General features: G+C 39.3%; 1 protein-coding gene and 1 pseudogene across 1 annotated transcript; both read right to left on the bottom strand.

Moving 5' to 3' along the window:
- Positions 1–609: 609 nt before the first annotated feature.
- Positions 610–15,497, bottom strand: LOC113677012 (hephaestin-like protein). The gene is made up of 14 exons (XM_089203653.1): positions 15,222–15,497; positions 10,431–10,867; positions 9,932–10,249; positions 8,697–9,015; positions 8,182–8,377; positions 7,598–7,835; positions 6,834–7,004; positions 6,157–6,357; positions 5,504–5,750; positions 4,339–4,581; positions 3,843–4,068; positions 3,321–3,641; positions 1,346–1,511; positions 610–1,088 (listed from the first exon to the last, which is right to left on the bottom strand). Exons 3-14 carry the CDS (start codon positions 10,155–10,157, stop codon positions 991–993), a joined length of 2,652 nt encoding a protein of 883 aa, XP_089059779.1. The 5' UTR covers positions 10,158–10,249; positions 10,431–10,867; positions 15,222–15,497; the 3' UTR covers positions 610–990.
- A 3,476-nt stretch (positions 15,498–18,973) lies between these two features.
- LOC149047695 (uncharacterized) lies at positions 18,974–22,185 on the bottom strand (annotated as a pseudogene).
- Between the last annotated feature and the right edge of the window lie 3,850 nt (positions 22,186–26,035).

The raw sequence follows: 26,035 nt of genomic DNA, 5'->3' as shown, positions 1-26,035 counted from the left end.
CTAAAACTATACCTAGTTTTTTGTTATTGTTATCGGGGACCCTTCGACGATAAAAAGATTCAAATTAAATCCAAACAATTCACGAATACAAGCTGGCAGAATTATAACTTTTCTGATTTCCTTAGCAGGATACAGAACGAACCGTAAAACTTTGTCCAGCAACGAGGGTAGACTGATCTAATCTTAAGGAATCTAAAGAAGACGCTCCATTTAAGTTCAAAACTAACAAGACGACTTTGACTGCTGAGAATCTGACGTTCGCACCACACTTTGCCCGCACACGTGTTTTTGGGAAATGCGCGCTAAGAAACTCGGAAAATTACCCAGGTGTCCTTTGTGGCTTAGCGTTAGCTACAGTTATGCTTTGTTTTGCTTTCTGTTTTGTTTTACCAATAGGGATTTCCACACCAGACATTGGCGCATAGTCGTGCAGGCTAAGTACAGATATGACTGCTTGGGTCTCTTGCCACTTGCTATCGCTTTACGCGCCGTTTGTCAGCGGTTTTCTTGCGGTTTACATGCAATTCGCTCACGATTCGCTTGCGACATGCTTGGCGAAAAGGTTCCCTGTTTTAAACATGTTTTAACAATAACAATGAATTAAACATCTTGAAGTGCACTCTTTCCTTTACTCTAAAAGAAAACAGCTGTGACTTGATTACAATTTACAAACGTCAACTAATTTGCAAGTAATACAATACCATTCAAAAAACTAACAAATTACTCAGTGTTCCAAATGATCATTCTGACGTTTAAAAAATGATAGACTCCATGAAACTCCTAAAAACCTGTCAAAACTCCGAGACGCTTATGAAAGTTAAAAAAGAATAAATGTCTAGATTCTTCCACTTGATGGAAGTGAAAACTCACTGGTTACAGTAACACACTTTATATGTTAAATGTTTGAATTACTTAGCTGCTTGAGAAAGACCCAAGGGCTCAAAACATCATCTCAAACTCGTTTTGATCGAAAAACCAGGAACTTTGGGATCAAGCAGCAAGCAAAAACAAAATGAAAACAAGTAGAGTCGTGAAAATTATTCTGTCGAATTCTGCTTTGGAAGCCGTGCTGTAAACTGTTGGCTTTTCTATTGAACAAAAAACGGAAAAAAGACATCAAGACTTCACACTTTAATCCCTAAATTTACATTAGTTTCAAACTTCCAATAAACACGTTAAACACAATTAACTAACAACAACAACAACAAAAGAATTAAAGACAAGACTCGAAAGGTTTTATCAAGTCATTTACTTAACAGGGCGTAGTTAACAGCCAAGTAAGTGTCGTTTTAAAATCAATGCACAAGTGTCTAAGCGAGCGTGCTAATGAAGAATGAGCACTTACCAGTCGCTTCCATGACTGAGAAAAGTGTTTCCATTCCGCCTGCCAAGTGATTGTTCACGTGACAGTGTAGTAACCAGTCTCCTACGCTGTCGGGCATCATTTCCACGGTAGCATAGACTCCTGGGAAAATGTCATATACGTCCTCTCGGTGCATTGTGGTCGATTTCTGCGGTAGAGAGAAAGGAAACAGAACCAAACATCCCAGCTAGAGAAACCACGTAGTATAAGAGAACAAGAGCGTTATATTCGAAAGGGTTTGCCGAGGTTTTAGACAGTCGATGTATTGAATGCAACAGGAGCCTTTCAATGGGTTCCTAATATAATCAAAACAAGTGAGTCACTTAAGGTATCGAATTTTTTTTTTTTCAATCTGTTATCCTCTGTTGAAGCTTATCACTATTAACAAATCAACGTTCAGACAACAAATTAACCTCGAACTCAGATCCTGCCGTGTAACTGGCTGTGGATGGTCTAGGTACGAGAATAATGACAAGTTTCAACGAGTGTTTTTCCTGGACAATGGATCAATGTTCGCTACTTTTTTTCTAATCATAAATGGCCCTAAGTATGTTGAGTTTAGCGGGAGTATTGTCTGCATCTGTTTGACATCCCCTAAGAGACCTTTGACCTTTTTTTTATGTGGGCGAAAGGGGGGGAGGGAGGAGGGGGTTAAGTTTTTTAGTTGTGTAAAGATAAAATTTATCTGATCCTCCCATAAGGCTCAGTTGTATTCTCATGCCCCCCCCCCCCTCATAAGGCTCTCTTATATTCTTATGACCCCCTCCCCTAAGGTTCTGTTGAATTCTAATGACCCCTCCCCTCAGTAAGGCTCGGCCATTTTTTAATGATCCCCTCCCATAGGGCTCTGAAATATTCTGATAATCCCCTCCCCATAACGCTCTGTTATATTCTGATCCCCCTCCAATAGGGCCCTGTTGTATTGTTGACCCCCTCCCATAAGGCTCTGTTATATTCTGATCCCCCTCTCATAAGGCTTTGTTATATTCTGATCCCCCTCTCATAAGGCTCTGTTATATTCTGATCCACCTCTCATAAGGCTCCGTTATATTTTATTCCCCCTCCAATAGGGCCTTGTTGTATTGTTGATTCTGATCCCCCTCTCATAAGGCTCTGTTATATTCTGATCCCCCTCTCATAAGGCGCTGTTATATTCTGATCCCCCTCTCATAAGGCTCTGTTATATTCTGATCCCCCTCTCATAAGGCTCTGTTATATTCTGATCCCCCTCCCATAAGGCTCTGTTATATTCTGATCCCCCTCTCATAAGGCTCTGTTATATTCTGATCCCCCTCCCATTGGGCCCTGTTGTATTGTTGACCCCCTCCCATAAGGCTCTGTTATATTCTGATCCCCCTCTCATAGGGCTCTGAAATATTCTGATAATCCCCTCCCCATAACGCTCTGTTATATTCTGATCCCCCTCCAATAGGGCCCTGTTGTATTGTTGACCCCCTCCCATAAGGCTCTGTTATATTCTGACCCCCCTCCCCATGAGGCTCTGAGATATTCTTATGATCCCTTCCCACAAGGCTCTTTTAGTTCTTATGATCCCCTCCCCTTAAGGCTTTGTTGTATTCTTATGATCTCCCCCCCCCATAAGTTTCTGTTGTATTCTTATGATCTCTCCCCCCCCTTATAAGTTTCTGTTATATTCTTACGATCTCCCCCCCCTTATAAGTTTCTGTTATATTCTTATGATTTCCCCCTCCCCTATAAGTTTCTATTATATTCTTATGAATCCCCCTCACGTTGGCGGTTAATTTCATATTGTCCCTCCTTTAGACTCTGTTGGCCACGACTGATCCCCACTCCTTTCCCCCTGAAAACTAAGCGATCCCGCCAAAATCCTCGAATCCCCCCCCCCTCCACTCCCCTACCCCACCCAGGCGATAAAGAATGACTGCTAACTTAATCTTCAAGGATACAACCCATAGGTGTTATTACTGTGTCTTACATAAAGGAAGGTCTGTCCATGAAAATGTACTGTGTGGACATCTGTCAAGTCTCCAAGACCCATTAGATACCATTCCACCTTCTCTCCTTTGTACATTTCAAGGCCTTGTAAATTTCCATACAGAAAACCATTGATTGCGTAGTTCTGGTTGCTCAATTGGAACCCAGGATCGCTCTTCAGTTCATCAATAGGACCTGGATCCAAGCAGTATTCATTAATGTTATCGTCCAGATACCAGCTCCTGTTTTCGTCAAATGTGGCGAAAAGCAGAAAGAACTCTCGATCCACGCCCCGACGAGAATTTTCTTCTGTAAGTGTTCCCTGTTGTTGAAAGAAAAATCAAAAACAAAAAGATTCCATTTTCCCGAATGTCTGTTCCGCTGAAGATCATAAAAAGCCCCCGTAAAAATACGGAAAATACGCTTTTTTCGGCAAAGTTTAACACAAGGAAAGTCAAAATTGAAGCTTCAATTTAGCACTCTGATTAAGTGTCATTATCCGCATTGTTGGATCATTGTATACCTTTTTACAAACAAGAAGCGGTCCAACCAGTCCGGTGTAGAAGTCTGTCACCGCATGTGTATCAGAGAAGTATGCCCACGCTAAACAGTCGTCTTCATTCGGTGTTGGTCCCGCTCGCTCAGGGACTTGCCACACATATTTGAACTGCATCCCAGGGGCGACTGCGTTATCGTTTTTGTCATCCCCTGTGGTCCCATCTTGATAATTCGAACCTTCATACTTTTTCCTGTCAAAAAGATATAATGGAGCAAAAATTTGAAGTAAAACAGCTCTCCGCAAAACAACAATCTGAATAAGAGAGTTAATTTCTTGACCCACGCTTAGCTAAAGTTCACCATAATAGTTTTTTCAGTTCGTTTCTGGCCAATCCAAAGTTCCAAGTGAAGTCGATTGGACGACATTATCAAGAGCAATTGTGAAGTCTGATGCCAAGGCTATAAGCCGCGATAAGAAAATAGAAAACAAGTTAATTGAATATCAAGCTGTCCTTGCTTACTTGTAGAATAATCCATCGGGATGAATCGAATAACTTTTCGTGGCCATATTCTTTAATACAACCTCCACTGTGTCTCCAATCTCCGCTCTAATGATTGGCCCCATAATTCCAAGGTGTTTTTCATAGTCAGTCTTTCTTTCCTTCTTCGTTGTAAAGGTGTCATCTGTAAATTCATGGAAACGCGCTTTCTTGTATTTATGACCGATGCGTTTTGGACCATTAGTGGTGTATGATTTGGCTTCGCTGAAAATAAACGTGAAATTAGAAATTTAATTTACATTGACTGAACGGAAAAAATAAGTGTATATGTGGAATAAAAGGTCTATTAAGTACTTAAGATGGTCTATGTAATAATTACAATCTATAACGCGATATTTATCAAGTTTCAGGAGCTTCAAAAGATCTTTAGCTGAACAAAAATTTTGGAAAGTGGAATCTATTTGTTATTAGTTTTAAGTCAAACGGAACAAAACAAGTGGTTCATTTGATGTCTGTCTATAAATATATATATATACCGCAAGTTCTGTCTGACGAGCGCTTAGGCGCGAAACTCAGAGTAACAGAGAATCGATGCGTCCCCTTTGATTCTTTCACTTATATATACCCAGCTCCGCTACCACAGCATTGAGCACTTTATGCCAAGGTAGACTCTACCCCCACATTTGTATATATATAGGCCTACAAAACGCTGTCAAGTGACTGTTTATGTGTTACAAAGGTTGATAAACATTCAAGAAACTCGCATAAATTGAAGTGTTCTATCAAATCGTTGATTACATTTTGCTCAAAAAATGCTCATGTAGGCAAAAATTTCTCGAGTTTGCTAGAACCGCAAAAAGCTGCTCCAAATGTCAAAACTTGCTCAAAAGCTACCACAACCGGGACAGGTCTAACGACGAGACCCAACGGCTTTATGGGTACATATATACATGATAACCACAATTAGTTGCACGTGGTAAATGACAGAAGCCATCCACGCTTTCTTGGAGGGAAAGAATTATCATGAACCAAGATTTGCCATGAATAATGGAAAAAGTGAAGCACTGTTTCTGTAAGTGTGCTAACATTTCCCATGAAGCCGCAAGGTCTCATCGTTCATGGATGATGCTTTTTAGGCGTAAGTGTTTTTGCAATCGGGTGTTTATCTCAGCAGTGAACCACTCACTCGCTTTCTTCCAGTGGTTTTCCTCCTAAGATGTCTCGACCAGTAGGTGCATAGTCCCAGATCTCCTCCACAGCAGCGATATAGTAACGCCTCACCTTACCAGTTGTCTGCTCTGATGAAGAGTTCCCACAATTGTCAAGGACCGTGTATTTTGTTTGCATTCCAAGAGTTAAATGACTTGTTGTCTTGCAAACTATTTCCCATTGCCCAGGGTCATCTGGAGTCATGTAAACTGTTGCAAAAGATCCTATGGACAGCAAACAAAAACATTTGCAGTGGTTTCTGAAGATTCGGTCACTTCGAAAACAAATAATATTTTGTTAGAATGAGTTAATCACTCATAAAGATTGATGCCAATTCAAAAGCTAAGCAGCCTCTCTGAACTTGTTCCTTTTTTTCATTGCCTTTTCAAATCAGGCTATTTACAACAACTACATGAATTAGGCGTACTTTACAACTGAAGACTGAAGATTGCAACAAATGAGCGCATTAACTGATAGACTGTTTCAACTCATGCGAGTAAACACTTTTCTGTATCTAGTCATTTTATTTGCAGTAAAGCAAACATTCCGAACTTTGACGGCGGTCGTATTACTCCTTTATAATTGGTTTGTTTGTTTGACCCCTTGTTTATATGTTTTGACAGTCCACACCTTGTATTTGCCCCACAGCATCTGCCCTTTTGCCATTAAAGGTGACCGTGTTGCCATAGAAATAGGGGCTGTGCATCAATATTCCGCTCATGATGTGCCACGACACACGGTCTCCTTTGCACATGCGCAGACCTTGTTGATTGCCGAAAACATATCCATTAACGTCATGCATCTTGTTACTGTTAATGTAAGCCACGTCACCTAAAAGACAACAACAATTTCATGATAAAGGCACACCTTACAATGAAGTAAAATATAAAAAATTTATTCATTGAATGATTTATCTCCTGACCGATTGGTTGATCGACAGATACAATAAAGTACACCATAGCAGAGTCATTCTGCTCGATAATTTGGTCATGATAAGGTCATGTTTACGTCGTTTCTGTGCTGCAAATAGTTGTTGACATCTGTCCAAAGGATTTTATTCTAAATAAGTAAACTAAGTAAGTAAACCGTCTTTCCCAAGTCAAGCGTTGAAAGTTGCGCTGTAGACTGAGCATTAACCAGAGAACTTGACATGCTCTCTCACACAGTAAATCTTTCCTCAACAAAGGCGACACAACAATTTTTTCCAGCGCTTTCTCTCAGCAAGCAACGTGTGATAAGTAGAATATGACAAAAGAAAATTTTTTAAAAGCCTATGACGTTACAGTACAGTCCTAATGAATACATACTTTCGTCTATAGAGGATGGATCGCCGGCCAGTTCCTTATTATCATCGTAGTACCAGGAATTTTTTTCTAAGGTAACAACAAAATGTAGAACAAACTCCTTATCCACATTCTTTTGCTTGTTTTTGGAGTCCAAACTTCCTTTCTTGCAGATCAGCAAGGGACCAAAAAGACCTAAAAGCAGGAAAAATAAAAAATTCAATAAATTCCGTAGCTTATAAAGATACGAGAAAATGGCGCATTCATGATGGTGGCAACAACTACAGCGAAAGACTTCTAAGAAGGAAACCTCTAGGAACAGGGCGTCACTCGATTTATCTCAGCCAATTCATCAGTCCTACAGAGAACAAAACGAAAATTTTCGCCACATGTTTTTCAGTATAACGTATAAAACTTTCATTTGAATATCGAGCTCAAAGGAGGAGACAGAGGAGTCTGAAGAGATTGATTCACAAATATAGCTGCCAGAAAATATTCTGGTTTATGGAAATTTCAGTGACTAAGAGTCACGCCTGCCTCTCTCGTGTAGGATACTGGTGTACTGCAGGTTTACTCCCCTTCACCCCCACTCCCACCCCCACTGTCTTCGCCAGCATCTACTTAGATCTCTCTGACAGTCTGCTGGTGACAATTCCTAAATAATTCAACTAGTAATTAGTGAAGTGTCTTGCCCAAGAGAAAAACACAAAACGACGTCCAGTAGGCTATACCTAGGCCACCGCGTTATCTATACGCAGTCATGAATTCTGTCATGACTTAGTGCGTACCTGAATATCTGTCCTTCGTTGGGTTCACACTTGACAAGTACATTCTGGTTAAACACTGTGCGTCTGTATCTCTGGGACCCATTTCCTCGGGTATAGTCCACTTGTATGTAAACGTTCCGTTTGGCCTTATTTCGTCATCATCCTTGTCTTTCCCGGATGTACCATCCTCATACAATGCTCCTTCGTTAGATTTGTTATAAAGCAATCCGATTGGATGAACACTGTAGTTTCTTGACGCCTAAAATTTACGCTCAATATTACTTAAAAGTTTTTCCGCAGTTCTGCATTAAGTAAGCGCCTTTTACATCGCAAAAAATCAGCGAGGGCCATTCATGTTTGCGAGAGAGAATGATCTTTTTGTATGTGTAAGCACGCTCGCGAATTAGTACATAGATGCTGCAAACACGTTAGAAATTGTAAAAATGCCTGGGATAAGACATACATGTTGTACACCATTTATCGTAGGAGTTTGGTTTAATAAAGGTTACCGTCAGGTGAACTTACATGAATCGAATGCGCCTACTGATATATTAGGTAGAGCTAATTGCACGCCTATTAATTCGTGAAGCCGACGTTAAACTGACCTTGTTGCGAAAGACCACCTCTATAGTGTCTCCAACCTCTCCACGGACAACAGGTCCCAACGAACCAAGATGGATTTCATCTTCAGTGCGATTCTTTGGAGTGATAAACGTGTCGTCTGTGTACTCGATAAAGAGAGCTTTTTTGTAGGTGCCTCCAATTCTGCTGTTGCTCTTAATGAAGTACCTTGAAGAATCACTAGTGCAAACACGCATTTGGATAACAAAGTGACATCAGAAAAAATAGAAGAAGTTGCTATAACACTTATCGCCCTGTTTTTTGTCCCTTGTTACTTAGCTTGATGTGGCTTTTAATTTTTTTGGATGTTGAACTCTGTCTGTTTTCGTTATCTACCAGGTACAATTCAATTACAATAAAACGTAGAATGGAACCTTTGCGTTTGTCCAAATCAAGCTACTTTGGACTGAATTAATTTACCCTGACTGTGAAGAGCATCTTACAGTTTTCTTAAACTTTTAACATATTGATAACCGCGCTTAAAATCTATCCAAGTTACCTCCCGGGCTTTAATAGATCATCTCCAGTTATTTGGTTTACTCCGCTAGGACCATAATTCCACATCTTCTCTTCGGCAGCGATAAAGTATCTTCGCGTGCGACCTCCGCTAGCGATTGGTGCTTTAATATCGCGGTCACATTTGGTTACGTTGAACAAAGCATACATCCCTCCGTCGTAGTTACTGGTCACCATGCAGTTCAAGAGCCAAGTTCCCGGATTTATGGCGGTCATACTTGTTGTCACAAACGTGGCAGGCAAAAGAGTGGCAACACTTCTGAGATGTTTGTCAATTGTAAACGTCTGGCCGTGAAAATATGCTGCCGCGGATTGGATACAATATATGGTTACTCAAGTGTCTAACACAACTTTTGTAAGGGTAATTATTACTCTTCATCACACAAATGTTCAAGGGTATGAGAACAACCTCCCTCCCTATATTGTTCGACTTGAGCCATTTTCCACTTAGTTAGATCTACTGAAAAAGAGGAATTTGATAAGCTTTTGTGGCAAAAACTTCTCTGAGACCAGTCTGTGGAGAAGCACGAGGGGTTGTGGCTGGTCAGGCTCAACGGAGTACTTTATCCGACTTGCTATGTGCTATTAAATTTTACGGCGATGGGGCCTAAAAAGATCAAAGAAACTCTATGCAGGTCTATCGTAATTATTCAAACAAAGTTAAATGTCGTGAACAAGAAGGCCAATTTGTTTTTGCCTTGATGATTTTTCCCCCATATTTTTATACATTTTTCCCACAGCAATAGCTCTGACGAAGGGCTAACGCTCGAAACGTCAGCTTTTTCACCCTTTACGGTGGCTAATTTACGTTTTCAACTCAGTTGTTAACACTAAATTACCTGCTATACTCTCCCACCGACGCAGCACCACAGTTTCTTTAGAAACTTTCCCCTTTATTAAATAAAGTATTTCCACTAAAAATGCTTCCCTTATGTTTGATTGGGGATGCACCAATCACGGAATTACAAATACAAAATCCAGAATCTAGAGTGAGAAAGGTGTGGCAAAGAGAGCGGAGTCAATGAAATTCTGAAGAGCAGGTTTACAAGAAGGGAATAAAAGGCGAGGAGAAAAAAATTTGGATTTGTCAAATGATTCGTTGGAATACGTTAGCTAATAGAATTTAAAAAAATAAACAACAAATTGACGAAGTGACAAGTTTCAAGAACGAGAGACACCTGTGGGTAAAACTGTTTACAGAAGTTAAAAGATTATTACCTCCGTGAACGTCAGTATCAGTGCCGATGCCTACCATATGCCAGCTTATTTTGTCTCCAAGGCACAAATCCAGACCTTCTAAGTTACCAAACACTCTGCCATTGATACCATACATTTTATTGCTTTTTACAAATCCACCATCTGTTTTTTTCTTCATGGCTCCGTCAGGATCAGTGCAAAATTGTTTGATATTTTTATCAAGAAGCCAACTCTTGTTCTCGTCCATTACAGTAAACAACACAACGAAATCCTTGTTTACATCTGTTCGAGCCCCAGTGTTTGCATCTAAGGTTCCCTTCTTACAAGTTAAGATTGCCCCTGTTCGTCGAGAGAAAAAGTTAATATTTTACAAGACTGAAAACAAACTGGGGATAATACTGACCACAGTGTTAAACAAAATCCCCATAAGAAAAAAACTGAGTTTAAGGTACGCTGGGTTTAGGAACCATCAACATTATTCACCACGGACTGAAATAAGTGGATACTGTAAACTACTCACCAATTAAACCAGTGTTGATATCTGGAGTGGGTTTGACATGTGAATGGTACGCTCAAGTGAGGCAGTTCTCATCACTTTTAGTCGGTGCGTGAGTTTCTGGAATTGTCCACAGATAAACACGGCTCCCACCTGGTTGAACGTGATCGTCCTCTTTCAGGTCTCCCTGAGTATGATCATTATAGAGGGCTCCCTCTGAGGCCTTATCATAAAAGACTCCATGCGGGTGCATCGTGAAGGGGCGGTCTGAGGCCATGTTCTTGAAGTGAACCTCTAGAGTATCACCAACTTCAGCTTTTATTATGGGACCAAGCAATCCTAAGTACTTTGGATGAGGTTTTTGCTTCGTGAAGGTCCCATCGGTGAACTCTCTGTAAAGGACCTTACGATAGACCCTTCCTATCCTGTGATGGCCTGACACAGTAAATTGAGACCCATCACTGGAAAGGAAAAGTAGATTATTTGAAGGTCCAATTTACACAATATGCAAAAGGCTGCTTTATCCAAAATTTCTGCATTGCAGGGCCAATTGTATAAATTCATCTGAAAATTCAGCTCATATGATACGTATATTTATGCCTACTACTCCGTCCTTGTCAACCATTAGGAGTCGAAAAGATAAATACATTTTGTGCCTTGAGTTTCTATTGAGAACCACACCCGTACACCGCTCGAAGATACAAAGATAATCCAAAGGGAAACGAAAAATGCACGACAGTTTAAAAAATAGGGAAGTCTTGTCTGTCTTAAAGCACACAGGAAGCGGCTAGAGCACGAAAGAAGTGTAGGGGGGAAATAGGAGACGTAGTTGAGTCTCTTTACTTCTTGAGTGCTCTAGCCGCTTCCTAAGTGCTTTACAACAGAACAGAGCACAGTCAAGGCTTCTCTATTTGTTTCATAATAAAGCTTAAGAACCCGTTAAATTTCCCACACACTACTTTTAATTTTCAAAACAAACCCTATTTCCAAAGCGAACAACAGTGTCGTCAGCATGCTCTATACTCTCATAACGCTCGCTACAATAAGCCAATCAGAATCCCTTTTAGAATGGTTAAAATAATCTGATTGGCTGTACAAGACTAAAGCTGTCAAAAATGTCAAACCATCATAGTTCAAAAACCATCAAAGTTCACATTCTTCAATAGTTACAAACTTAATGGTTCGGCAGGTCGAATTTAACTCTTTCGCCTGAAGCCTTTTAGTCTTCATTAAAGAATCGTAAAGTAAAATGTTCAGTGAAATCCGGCCGAATTGTGGCTCATAAGAACACGCAAGTTTTTTTTCACATGACAATTAGAGGAAAAACTGTTCAAGCGTGTGTTTTATGAATGAACTACAGCCGAATTTACCGGAACATGACGATCGCTCGGGATGACAGAGCCATAAAACTCGGCTGCAGTGACTGATGTGGCTTTCCACTCAACGCATCGGAAAGGATATTAGAGCAAGCTCTTAGTTGTTCTCTCAAAGGGCGGCCGATGTAATTCCTGAGGCTTACTTGACTGCGATGACCGGAGATCGCCATGATGAGCTAGCCGCGTTTGACCTCAACTTGACACTGTCATGATTAGTATGGACTTCAACGGTTATGCTAGTTTGGCTATATTTTTCATCACCATATTGTTTTTTCTATTTTGTTTTTGAACACGAAACTATAATATACTACAAGAGAGTTAGCTGTGTTTGATTTTTATTACCGTACGTGAAAACCTTCAAAACTCGGACTGTCCATTTTGTTTACTCTTTGAGGATTTTCGTCTCTGCTCACTTTATAATAACGTCAATTACAGTATGTTTACAAACCTTTGTTCGGTTCTTCTGTTGTATTTGCCGACTTGCCTGTTCCGAAATTTCACTTTCAATTAAAGAAAAAAAAAACTAAGGAAAAGTCCTGGAGAAAGTCGGACATAGTATAATTTGGCAGATGGCGTGATGGCCTCAGCTCAGCCCTATGCTCTATACTCTCATAGAGCACGCTCTTTCAACCAATGACAGCGCACGTCATATCCAAATTTTATTACAAAATTCATTTATGGAGTTATTTATGGCACAATTTATCTTTAAGAGGCTCCGTAGGGTCTTTTGATCGCGCGAGATCTGGGTGTGAACATAGCGCGAGCTTTAAAAGTGACAACATGCAAAACAAACATCGCGGCTCAATACGATCGCACGATTGTTATCTGAAAAGGTGTGTTAGAATCAGTTTAACTTATTGCGGTTTTTATCTAATGGAATCTAGGGTTTCTAACAACTGCACCCGTAATATTTATAAGCATTCTACCCCTGAAAAAGAGGTCAACCGAAAAGAAAATACCGTGGGAAAGATTGTCAAAAGGTGACAGGTCTTAGCGAAGTTCTATTCCATTACGTAATGTTCTGTGACAAAGAAAATAAGGATCTTTCGAGTAACATTTATAGCGTTTCCTTTGGTGGAATTTCCTAAGATTTGCTGGCCCGTCCGTCAAACATATTTGTTTCCTTCCTAGTGCCTCTAGGAAAAAAATTCATAAGACCAAATCTGAGATAGAGGAAGAAAACACAAAATTGCAAATAGTTAGGAAACTGCCTTTGTAACCCTATTTTTCTCGGCTTTTAAATGATCGGCAGGACAAATTTCACAAGTTGTGAAAATTTTAAGGCATTTCACTGAAGCAAATTGGAGAAAATCAAAGGCAAAACCAAATTATCACTGGTGAGCGCCTCCTTTCGTCGAACCTTAGTTTACAGCAAGCGATAGTCCAAACCCTGCTCATTGCCTTTTGATGGCTTTTAGTGACCTCTAAAAGCGAAAACAAAAAAAATTTTCAGAAAAACATTACGCTGGCGCGCGCGCCAACATTTAGCGAAAACCCTACGGAGCTTCCTTCAGCAGGTGCTCGATTATTTCGCTTCAACCCGTTATTCTATGAATATGCACGCTGTACGAATGTACAATTTTTGTAGTTTAGCATCACTGCAATAATTTTGATCGTTTTGCCGATTTATGCCTCCCCGTACGGAGATAGCGTACGCGACTGTAGGAATTATAACTCTGAAGTACAGGTTTAAAAGATCTTGTTTGGGTAACAATCTGCTCTTCTTCATAACACCTAGTTTACTAGCAAAGCTATTCTTTAGTCCCTTAAAATTAATGGACCAGCCCAGCTTGTCATCAATATCCACACCCAGGAGTCCACTGTGTGTTATCCATTCTAAGTTATTACCTCCGAGGCAATAACTTAGAGGGGTCAGTCAACGATCATCTGTAAATTAAAATACATTCTTTGATTTCTTTGAGTGTGGTGTCAGCTTTTTCCTCAGGCACCAGACCGTACAACTCTGTTAGGGATTGATTTAACGCAGCAGACACTTCGTCTATGGTCTATGGTCTTCCCGATGCAATGTATGGTGGTGTCGTCCGCGTACTTACAGATGGACCCAGGTCGATGACTGGACGGACTCAACAAGATCGCTTGTGTAGAAAGTAAAGATATAACGTGGGCTCCAAGACAATCCCTTGGAGGATGCCAGAAGACACTGAACGGAGGCGTAACCTTTGCCTTTTTAAAACCATATACTGTTGTCAAGCTCGTTCGCAAAATCTCGCACTCACTCGCCACAAAATACCTCTGCTAAGCAGATACATCTAGGGGCTCGCATAACTGCACATCAGTTTTAACGTAATTATTTTAGGCGGCTTGTTTGTAATAATCAAAGGTTTCTTTGTTTCAAATGATGCGCTGTGAAGTGAATGCTAATCAGTATGTAGTAATTAGTGGCGATGAATAAACACATAAAAGATGATGGATAAGCTTAATTCTTAACCGGTCTGCGTCTCTAAGATTTGTGAAGGTTGACAAGCTGGCACAAATTTTGCGTGAACGATTGCATATCAGCTAACCTTGCCAATCATGGATGGAATTCGTTTTTAAAGCAGTTTCGGCATATAATCTGTTGACATGTGTTAGAGCAATGTCTGACCAAGATCATTTTCAAGCGGTTCACGTTACTTCTAAATATGGAAAAATTATGCGGCACAACAAGAATGTCTTAGAATGCTTTTAAATCAGTTTGAGACTTGAATTGTATTCAATTCTCATGAATCTTAAATGTTAATAAATCAGGCTCTCTGACTGGATTTGTTTCAACTTTGGATTTAATCTGTTGGCATCTGCTTGGGTAAAATTTCCGCACAGCCCACGGCCATACTACATTATGCAATCAGTTCTTGAATTGAGAAAACAATGAAAAAACAATACATTTCCATTAGGAAAACAGATTTTTTTTTTACGACAGCATGGGGCTGTGCGGAAACTTTACCGCTGCTCGAACAATATCTGACCAAGATATGATCTTTGGGGGTTCGCGTCACGAAAGTGTTTATTAACCTTTTAAGTAGTGACAGTTGAGCAGGATAACGGGAATGTCTGAGAATGTGTTTAAATTAGTGTGCGACTTGATTGGTATTCAATTTCTCGAATCTTGGTACGTCCAAAAATTCGCTAAAAAATCTGCTCAGAGTAAACAAAATTGAACCAGATCACGCACCCCTGAAAAGCTAATAAAGGGTGTTACAACAAAGGCAAAAAAAAACAGACTGACAGAGGCTGGTAGCTATATATTACTCTTGATCAGTTTTTAATTCGCTTTCTTCATATGAGAGTAATCAATAATAACACAAATGCAGCTTCGGAAAAAAACAGCGTCCTACTGAAGATTTGAATTGAATCGATGCTGAAAGTTCAGTTTTCCTAGCAGTTGCAAGTTTTGCAAAGAAAAATATTACAGTGGCGCAAAAATGATCAAAATGTTTACCTGTCGTCTTCCAGTGGAACTCCATTAAGGTTGTTAAATCCTGTAGGTGCGTAATTCCAATCCATCTCAACTGCTGCGATGAAATACTCCCTTTTCTTTGAAAGGCAGCCTCTATAAAGGACAGTTGCTAGCAAAGCAAAACCCGATAGGAATTGTATTAACGATGACATAACGCGTACAACAACGATACGTTCTAATCAGTGAATGTAGATGCTATAGTCAACAGCCGAAACGCTTCACTGCGGAAATATCTAAGAATAAATGACCGTCGGACCTGTGTAAGCGGCACCGTAATGAGGTTACTTCCCACCTTCGCGGGTGTCCCTCGGGAAAAATTCGTACGCGCGCTAGTTTCTCTGAAATCCCAGCAAACTAGACGTCAGAAGAAAGCTTAAGAAGAAGTCTCTGTAAGACCTGCTTGTTCGAGGCCTAGGGCCTCATTTCCATACAAAAAGGTCGCAAAAAAAGAGTGAAATGTTTATTTCTCTATCTCAAGCTAAATACAACGTTACAAATTGGCACACCAATAGATTATTTATCTCGGTACAGTTTCGGTCATTTTTGTTGTCGGGTAAAACTCGGAAAACGTTTATCTGAATTTCTCCAAAAGTACACCGATTCTGGAACTGAAACTACCCACCTAGCTGGTTATAATATTCTAGTTTTTAAATATGTAAAAATCTCTGCGGGCCTACCTCTACTTTTTATAGGGGCAATTCGCGAAAAAAGCCCAAAATCAGATATTGCATAATTCGGCGATATTTACATCTAATGTTCTCAAAAACAAACGATTCAGACAAATGAAACGCGTGAGGCTTGGAAAGAATGTTATCTTATGAGCAATATCCCGAAGAGATATCTCGCCTCTGATTGTCATCTTTTTAAAAAAATTGATCAACCTTCATGGAGGACAACTCGACGTAACTAAAAACATGTACCTCAAATCGTGTGCATATCGTCTAGATTCCAAGTGCTGCACCTTCTTTCATGGGAATTTGAGCAATCCGAAATCCTCTGAAGATACACTGTTATACTTGTATGCCATTTGAAACATGTTGAAGTCGGCTGATCTACACGAAACTATCCTCACACCGGTCATTTGTCATAAACATGTACGTTATTACGATGCTGTATTTCTCCGTGGAGTTTCCATCAGTCGTTCCAAAGAAGACAAGAAATGGATATTTTTCATATATTTTAGCAGATTTCCGCTTTCTGAAGTAAAAACAACCATAAAAAAGAGGAAAACTTCGATTGAACGCTCGCAAACACTGAGAATCTGAGAGTATAAATCGTGACTTGTCAGTGGCAGTACTACATGTAAAACCTAGTTGCAATAGCAATTTGAACGACACTGGGCATGTCCTTACAAAGAGCAGATTCGGGCAGTTATCATTTCCTTTTGACAGGAACTAAGATATTTCGAATCATCTGAAAACTGTCAGAAAACTGTTAGAAAATTTGCATAAGATATGATGAGGAGAGACTTATCACCGCCGCAGTGCAATCGAGTCAATCAATGTTTCCTTCCATGTCTTGATAAAGAGAAAATCATAACAAAGTTCGAAATAAAAGATTTAATGAAATCATAATGTCATAATTCCACCTTTCAAACAACTTATTATCCACACGTAAATCGCAACTTGTCACTTGAACGAAACTCTCCATGGTTAATTTGTAATCTGGATTGCTTCATGTCCTTCAGGAAAAAGAACAGCGATTTCATCACCATTATTTTCCATACTTTTCTCCCGGATATCTCTTACAAGCTTTAAGAAAGATGAATATAATGGAATCTTCCAGTGATTTACTCGAGAGGAAATTAAAGGTCTCTTTAATTTTCCCCTGAGGTGGCCAGCTCACCAGGAAGAAAAAGGAGATCATTCGGTCCAATAACGTTAGTCTGTAGAGATTATCAAGCTAATAACTGAGAAGATTGTGCCCTTTGGTTCATCAGTGACAGCATTAATTATTTCAAATCTGTATTTCTCGGTCCAAGCGACATGATAGCTCGCTTTGGGAAGCCTGTTCCAGTGTTATGCATGATAAACAACTACATGATCTACTACATCTACCAGGCATACAGTGACAGAATTTTGCAGTGGAATGATAGCATCCTCAACCCTATTCAATGGAAATATACAATAATGCCATAACAGCTAAGGGATCCCCCTTGGATAACTGTTTTATCTTTATTGATGGGACAGTTAGACCAATAAGCAAGCCTGGCCAAAATCAGCACGTTGTCTACAATGGTCACAAAAGAGTTCACGGTGTAAAATTCCAATCCGTGGCATTACCAAATGGAATTATTGGAAATATGTATGGACCAATCGGTAAGGGAAATGGAATATTAAATTACCCTTCCGTAAAAGACCTGAAAATTTTTTAATCTAAATGTTTTTAATTTGTCCTTTTTTTTTATTTCATAGAGGGCAGACGACACGACGCTGCCATGCTAGCAGACTCCAATCTTCTTCAAGATATGCAACGCTATGCTTTTTCACGTGAGCCAGCGGGTCATCTACTTTTGTGTTTATGGAGACCCCGCCTACCCATTATGGGTGCGCCTCCAGACCTCTTTTAGAAACATGATACTCACTCCACAGATGGTAAATTTTAATAAGGGTATGAGCTCTGTGAGAGTCTCTGTAGAATGGCTCTTTGGAGACTTTTTTTCAAAAAGAACCTCAAGATTAGACTTTCTTTCTTGTGCCTTATTAAGAAATGCATTAACATGCTTATAAGGAAACACAACCTCCGAATTTTTTGAGCTGGATCCACCCACCTTGGAAGGATACTTTGCTTAATTCTAGGGATTATAAGGACTTGCCACACGTTAAAGAATATTAATACATTCTACTGTATGGGTTGATGGGATGAAGGGGGGGGAAGTATAATATCCTTTCTCATGCTTGACCCCAAGGGTAATTTAAAATAAAAGTTACAGAGAGCTACATGTAGGTACTAATGAAGTCAAACTACCTCTAAAATAACTATATATTTTCCAAATGCTTTTGGTCTGAATTTTAAAATGATCTCCCCTTCCCCCCTCTCCAAAAAATTCTAAAGTCTTGCTGTTGCCACAAAAAAAGAACAAATATGCAACCAAAGCAAATATGAAAATCGAATGTTTCACACTTAATAAATGGTTTGCTCCTCCCTATGCCTTAATCACATTTCCATGTACCCCCTCTGCCTAGGTAGGGGGGCTTGTGACCCCATATGTTTTATAGGCCATACCCAATATCCAGATCCAAAATTATTTTAAGTAATCCTCATCCATTAGTCATTACCGGGTCAAGAATAAAACTAATTGGCCACTTCAGTTTTTGCAATAAATTTGCCATCTACGCATGCCATGAATCAGTTTGTATTTTTCCTAAGAGAGAATGTCACCTAAGAGAGAAGGATCACCATAGAGATCACTAGTGTAATTATATACCAGCACTAACAACCATAAAAGACTGGCACACCAGGGCATATTGCCATAGTCCTTCCAAATGCTTACTTTTGAATATGAACTCTAATTATCTTAACCCAATAGAGAACAACAAACAATGGTGCTTTGTTCTGAGCATGATAAAGGTATATGTTGTGGTTTAATTTTATCCTTGGTTCAATATTATGTATCGTAACATGAAAATGAGAGTAAAGCAAAGAGAAAGACAAATTGAAACAAGGATAAAATTGAATCACAACAAATACATAGTATATCAACTTAAACTAAACTTAACATGTTTTTATTCTGCCTACTTCTTCTTGGAAAGCTCTTGTAGCACAGCCACCAGTGCCTGGTTCTGTTGTTGTTACTGCATTATGGTGATTTGCATCTGGCTTAGCTGTTGAAGCTGCTGATGTTGCTGCTGCTGGAGGTTAGCAAACATTGTTCACTGCGGCTCCTGTTGATGGATCAGTTGCTGTGTCATTTCCTCTTGCCGCTTTGCTTGGGCACACTGCTCCTGTTTTTTTAGTTCTATCTCTTCTTGCCTGATATTGAATTCTTTTCCCGACTTCTCCCTCAGATATACCAAGGTCTCTGCTCCAGATCTCCTTGTTCTTTTCTCCTTTTTTTGGGCTCTTCACTAACATCATCACCGACCACTCTTTTTCTTGTTTATCAAACTTTCTCCAAAGCCTTGGCCCTAATATCCTCCACTTGCTTTTTCTCTTTGTCTACATTGGCTTTTTTTCCTCTCTCTCTGCAGCCTCGGCTTTCTCACATATTTCTTCAACTGCTGCATCAAACTCTGAGAGCTCATCAACTGCTATTCCGCTGGCCTTGCTTTCTTCTGCAACCTTTCTTTTGTGTTTCTTTATTAGAACCAGGTTTACACAGTCTCTTACAGACCTCACAGAAACCGAGAAACGGGGCTCATACACTGCACTCAGGTTTAAGACAGTTTCTTTCCACAGTTTCGCTCTCTCCTTACTTCCCTTTGGCTGGCTATACGGATCAACAGTTAGCACTTTTCTTATTAAAAGAAGATCCTGATCTTTCGTCCAGTATATTGGAGTAGTCGACCTTAAACATAAACAGAGTAGATTCAACTCCCAGTACAAAACAGCTGACAAAACACACTTATCATAGAGTCACCTTTCAACTTTAGAAAAAATAATAACCCGCAGAATACAGGGCAACTTTTCGTGGTTTCATAATAAGTTCCGCTGGTTTAATTTACACAAAAAACGAGCCACGAAACCTATATAATAAAATTGTATAACCTTTTTTAAATTGTCCCTTTCTATGAAAATACAGACTAGTTAATTAAATGCTCTCATCCGTTGATGATAAAGCGGCTGAAGCCTCGAAACGTCAAGATAATTTTTTTCTTTATTTTATAAGCGCATTGGATTATTTTCACCTTTACAATCTCGAACATTTTTACAAGCGTTACGCAGTCAAAAATTTTAAAGTTTTTGTTGCACTAAATGCAGATTGTCGAGATAAAGGAGCCACTGGATTCGCCTTCAAAAGAGGCTCTGCCGCAGTGATGTTGAACCCTAAAATACGTTATATAACCTAAACATACAGTATTTCATACTCCTACAAAGTAAATTGGAAGAAAATATTCTCGGTAGAATGGCTCGACAAAATTCTTCAAAATTGTGCTGGCAGATAAAAAAAAAAAAAACAAAACAAAACGGCTACATAAGTTGTAGTGCTGTCTGCCCTTTTATATCTGGTAAGAATATCTTCTTTGTCAAACTGTTTGACTTTTGAGTGATTCTCAGCGGCGAATTTTCGATTGGTATCAGTGAGAGCCAAGCTTATTTACATTACATTTCTTACTCACATGTTCGTTAAATGGTGTCGGTCTCGACGTTTCTGTGAAAAAACAAACCATCAAATAAAAGAATAATCTCACTTTATGAAAGAAAAAAGCGATGAAGTTTATTTTTAATTGTCTCCCGGGAATATTTAACGTTTACAGATACTAGAGAAGGCGAAAAAGAATACTCACGTTTTCAGCCAACGTCAAAGTGACTCGTTTCACGTCGGGGCCGAACGTAGACTTGAAGTCCCTATTATCTCGCCTCCTGAAATCGCAAACCAATAGGACAACGGGACCTCCTGACGTCAATTATGATGGATTAAGATTTCCAAGGAAAAGTAACCGATGGCAGACATGTCTGAGCGTTAAGGAAGACGACACCGTAATGGGCAAAGCAAAATCCGCAGTAAAAATGGAAAAACTGGGTAATGTGCTGAGAGGCAAGACAACGAATCGACAGACAGCTTTCAAAATTACGATTGAAGGCCATTGTTAACGTTTTGTGTCAAGGCTAGTACTTGCATTTTTAACTTCATGTGTGAAAAAGTTTGTTGAGGCGCGACCTCTTTTTTCGTAATCTGGACGCCAGCGTGGAGCTCAGCAAGTACCAGTCGCTTTCACTCAAGATTTTTTTTTTCCTTGACAGAAAGGTACTATTTCTTTCTTCTTAGGACCTGTTTTTTTTTTTTCTCTTTTTTTACCAAAGACTTTCTTTTGCTTTTGATTTTTCCACGAACAAAGATATTTCCATAAGCAAAGAGCTTCCACGTATAAATCTTTTCAAGTGCACGAGCCCTAGGATAGCAGTTGCCGCAAAAAAACCCGGTAAGGGATTCGCCCAGGCACGAAGTTATTACACCTTCCTGATTTAATAACTTGGGTGCTTTGAGGGAACTTTTCTTCTTGCAAACGTTAAGTAAAATGTTTGAAGCCAGTTCAGTCAAATAAAAGAAAAAACGATTTTTCAGCCTCTGAAGGTGGGAAGTAAACCTAAGCGGTCACTCTGTAAGAAGCGGTCGGTTGTCAGTCTCTAAATTTAATCACTAAGCCCACGTGTAGCTGTAGCCACCTTTTGTAAATCAAGTGGTTGTTATAACAGCACATGGCGTCTTTTTTACTTTTGTGGCTATTGCCTTCTCTAGGGGGCGAAGCCACACGTGTCTTTGAGATGTGAGTGAGTAATGATTGCAATAGATCTAGAATTCCGATCTTGATCTAATTTTGACCCGATCTTTCCTGGTGCTACTTAATGTTTCACTGGGAGTCTCATAGTGGTTCGACATTCGCACTCGATACACAGTTGAGTTCCCATCTTTTGTGGTTTCTAGTTTATGTTGTCATCCTTGTTCTTAGTGCGGCTACTACCTCACCCATGAGCAACGGCGTGGCGACCACTTTTACAGGTAAACCGCTAAATACAATCAAAAACGTTAATTTCCTGCTCCGGAAGCATAATAAAAGTTAAAAATTTTTTTCTAAACTCGGAGCTAAAAATTAAAACTTATGAAATATTTCGTCCGTATTTCGACCGGACTTCATCAGTCAATGATATGAATGTAAAAATACAAGTTCCACAGAATAGGGGTATCATAAAAAAAAGATAAAAAACGTCATTTGACATTATAATTACCCTCACAATCTTTGAAAGCTGATTGGCCAACACAAGGTGACCGCTTAATACGGTGCATGTTCGACTGTAATAGGAGGCGAGGCCACTGAGTCAGTATGAGTGATGGTAAGTAACAGTAGAAATCCGATCGCGGCCCAATTTTGACCTGATGTTTCCTGGTGCTTCTTATTTTACTTTTTGGAGTATCGTAGTAGTTCCACATCCGCACCTGATACACAGTTGACTCCTTTAGTAATTTCAGGCTTATAGCCACTAGTGCATTATGTTTTCAGTTCCTGCCGTGACACTAAAGAAGACAGCAGAAGATAAACATATGCACTTCACAACACAACACTCTCACGATGTGTATCTTTTCAGTTCCTTGCCGGATGTTACCGTAAAGAGAGAATGGGGAATGGGGAGTGGGGAGTGGTTCGTCGTAAAATTACGCAAAACTATATTTTTTACTTAAGTAATTGCAGGCGAATAACTTCGATTTTCTATCTGTTGGAGGAGCGGCGGTAAGGGTAGTCTCTCTAGTGCAACCGTTATTTGGTCTCGTCACGCAACGGGAAATAGAGGGCGTTGTGTTACGAGACCAAACAACACGCGTGGCACCGATGAATTTAATTTTTACTCAGAAATATTTAGACAATAGAGAGAGTAGATCACACAATGTCTGTGTGAAATCAGATAAACTAGGTTTTTTTATCTGTCTTTCTGCGATATGTTTGTTTTTTGAAAGTTATGCTCTTTTCAGAGACAAAAATGATAACATTAAGTACACAACTGTCCCATCTCAACCCACCCAGCCGAAAAAATAACTCTTGCATGCTACGCATGCTTATGTTTTTTCAATGACGATGACTTCTTCATAAAAGGGACGAGATGATTTCCATTTAAGTTAGAGATCGTGATTTTGACGTCTCGAGTTGAGGCGTTTTGTGTCGCCCAAAATCAAAAGAAGTAAAGGGGAGAGGGTAACAACAAATTCTAGCCAAGCTCTCTGCCCTCTTATTTTCTCTTTACATGGAATATGATAGTGCGTTAATTAAGCCAACAAGGATCTCATGTCACCTTGTACTATGCTCTGGCCCTAGTTTGCCGACCAGCCTATCAGATACTACCCGTATTATGGCTGGTTTGACGACAACAAACCTAAGGCCTTGAGAACGTCATCCGGTTGCTGAAGTTTATGGATTAAGTATTTGCTTCTGAAATGAAAGAGAAGTGCTTTTTTTTTTATAAATTGATGAATTGAATTCAGCGATGCGTATGATGAGAGTTTATTATTCTTCTTTATGTTTCGAATGTGTTATTTTTTGAGAAAAAAAGACTAATGTTTTTCGCCGTACATCTGGGCTATGGTCTTGTTTTCGTTAAGGGGTTATATTATTTAGATGTACTCTCAAGAAGCTTTGCCATGTTGTTAAAACGAGACCCCTGGAAGTTTTGATATTCATCTTGGAAAAAAAAGAATAGAAATTGTGTTTAGCTATTAGTATGCCTGTAGACGAGATAAGGACGACTAAAAGCGGTAATTATATGTTAACCAGCTGGTTCCGAAAGTAGATAGTTGAGCAGACTAAAATATTACAATTTCACAGCCAATTCATCCAGTAAGAATCTTAAAATGTTGTAAGTAACAATGATAGAGCTCACGTGAACAGTTGGATCTTTTTTCTCACATGCAACCTTTGGCCTTTCATTCAATTTGGACTGGGGCAACGCTTCGTGCTTCAAATAAAAACACACTTTATGATTCTTTGCTTCTGTTCTTGATTTTCATTCGAAGCTCTCGTTCAGACTTTTCCTCGTACCAAAATATCCTAAGTATGTTAGTCGTGAATTTAAAACAAAAGAATTGGAATTACAATAAAATGCAAAAGGACATTGCATCATATCTCTCCTGAAAAGGAAGTAGTATTGTTTATTTTGGATTATTTGTTGTTTAATTCTGCTGAGGTCATTTTGGTTATTTTTAAGATTAACCGTCTGGGTTGTCTGGAAAAACAAACCCGAGCAATAACTTCTTGAATATATCACTGAAGGCAAATTTTTTGTCCGTCTCAGCTCGTAATGATGAGCGCTTCGAAGCTGAATAATGCGGTTAGAAGTTGTGCGGGATGTAAAAAGGAAATTAAAGAAAAATATCTCCTCTCAGCGGCCGATAAATTCTGGCATACGACTTGTCTGAAGTGCACACAGTGTGGTGTGATTTTAGAGCAAGTAGGAAAAACATGTTTTGAAAAAGGTACTTCCATACTCTGCAGAAATGATTATTCAAGGTAAAGTTTCGCATTAATGTGTGATTATCTAAATCATTCAGCGAATGCGTGCTGAAACCTAGCACGACCAACCTAAGGGAATTAAAGGTTAATCTTACTTCGAAACGATTTGAAAGGTTGCTATTCTTCCAACGAAAACACTGCTGAATAAGTCTGGAGTGTGTTATAATTAGTAAGGAACGATTGATTACATCAGCAATGCGGCAAAAATAATCTTCTATTTGTTGGTAAGAGATATATATACAGACTTATCTGTTTGGAACTTTGTTAAAGTGATCAAAACTGGCTGTCAGTAGCGGACGCGTTTCCTGAGAAACTGAAAACATCTTTTGGATGCCTTCTTGCTTTCATCGCCGAAACCGCTTAACAAAGGACGTACATGGTAATTCTTACACAATCAATCTTAACTCTCAGTTTCGCTGACTCTAGTTTGAGCCTATTCTCAGCAGACTATCTTCTTGAACGTACTAAGCAGAGTCAAGCTTTGTATTTCAAGAGGTGACGCTGTTGAACTTGCTTTTGTTCTTTTCGTTTCTTGAGCCTCGAAATTTGGTCACGTATTTTATCATTTCAGCTATATACAAACATTTAACACAAATCAATGCATTTTCATTGAAAAAAAACATCTTTGCACCTATTTTAGTGTTCATGGATATTATTTTGTTAACGTGGAAACCTGGTTTCCGCATGAATATTACGCGCAAGAAAGGTTTGAAGGAGGGAAGGGGAGGGGGGGCCGTTGCGCACGGTTTGGAACTCGATGTGAACTAAACGGCCAGAAAAAAAAGTTGACGGTAACTGATCGTACTTGATGCGCACTTCACTGTGACGCAGCGTAAATTAAATTAGTTTCTCTTAAGGTTCCCGTAGTGGCCTGGTCGATTTATGGAAATTGCCTGATCAGTTCGACTATTGCAGGTTATACGGTTCTCCTAATACCTGTGCAGCCTGTGCAAAACAAATTTTCCCAACTGCCAAGGTTTTACGAAGCGGTCAGAACATTTATCACGTCAACTGCTTTGCTTGCATCACTTGCAAGAGGCTCTTGAAGACTGGTGACACGTATTATGTCATAGATGGTGAGTTGTTTTGCAAAGGAGATGCAACGATGAACAACCAACAGGAAAGATAAAAGGTGAAAGCTCATGTGTAATACCTTAAATACGTGGTTTACAGAAAACCTCTGCTCAAACATTAATTAGGATCATTTTGATATTTTTGCGTTCAACAAAAAGACAAAAAGAATAAGGCTTTGCCGCGGAAAACTTGGACTAAAGCTTCCCTGAATTCGATGATGAACTAAGTAAAAGGCTGTTATTTTATGAGCTTCGTTGGCTTTTCTTAACAGACGATCAATCCCACGTAAAACCAATCCATATTATCTTCCAACTTAAATTTTTTTCTTAATGTTGATTTCACATACCAAATATCTGTTTAAAAGTTCAGATATGATATTTTTGAAGTTATTTTTGAAAATGTACTTCGCTTAGCAAACGAAGAGTCTAGTTAAAAATGATAAGTTTTTACGAAATTTCTCAAAACAGGACCAGTTTTAATTTTACACGAAGAAACCCTGGATAAAACGGAAGTTATGAAATGCTATTATAGTTGTGCTGGCTAAGTTTGTATTTCGTCTGAATA

This window comes from Pocillopora damicornis, chromosome 4 (assembly GCF_964200805.1).
Source record: "Pocillopora damicornis chromosome 4, jaPocDami1.2, whole genome shotgun sequence".
Lineage (NCBI taxonomy): Eukaryota > Metazoa > Cnidaria > Anthozoa > Scleractinia > Pocilloporidae > Pocillopora > Pocillopora damicornis.
This window is presented reverse-complemented; position numbering and strand designations above follow the sequence as displayed.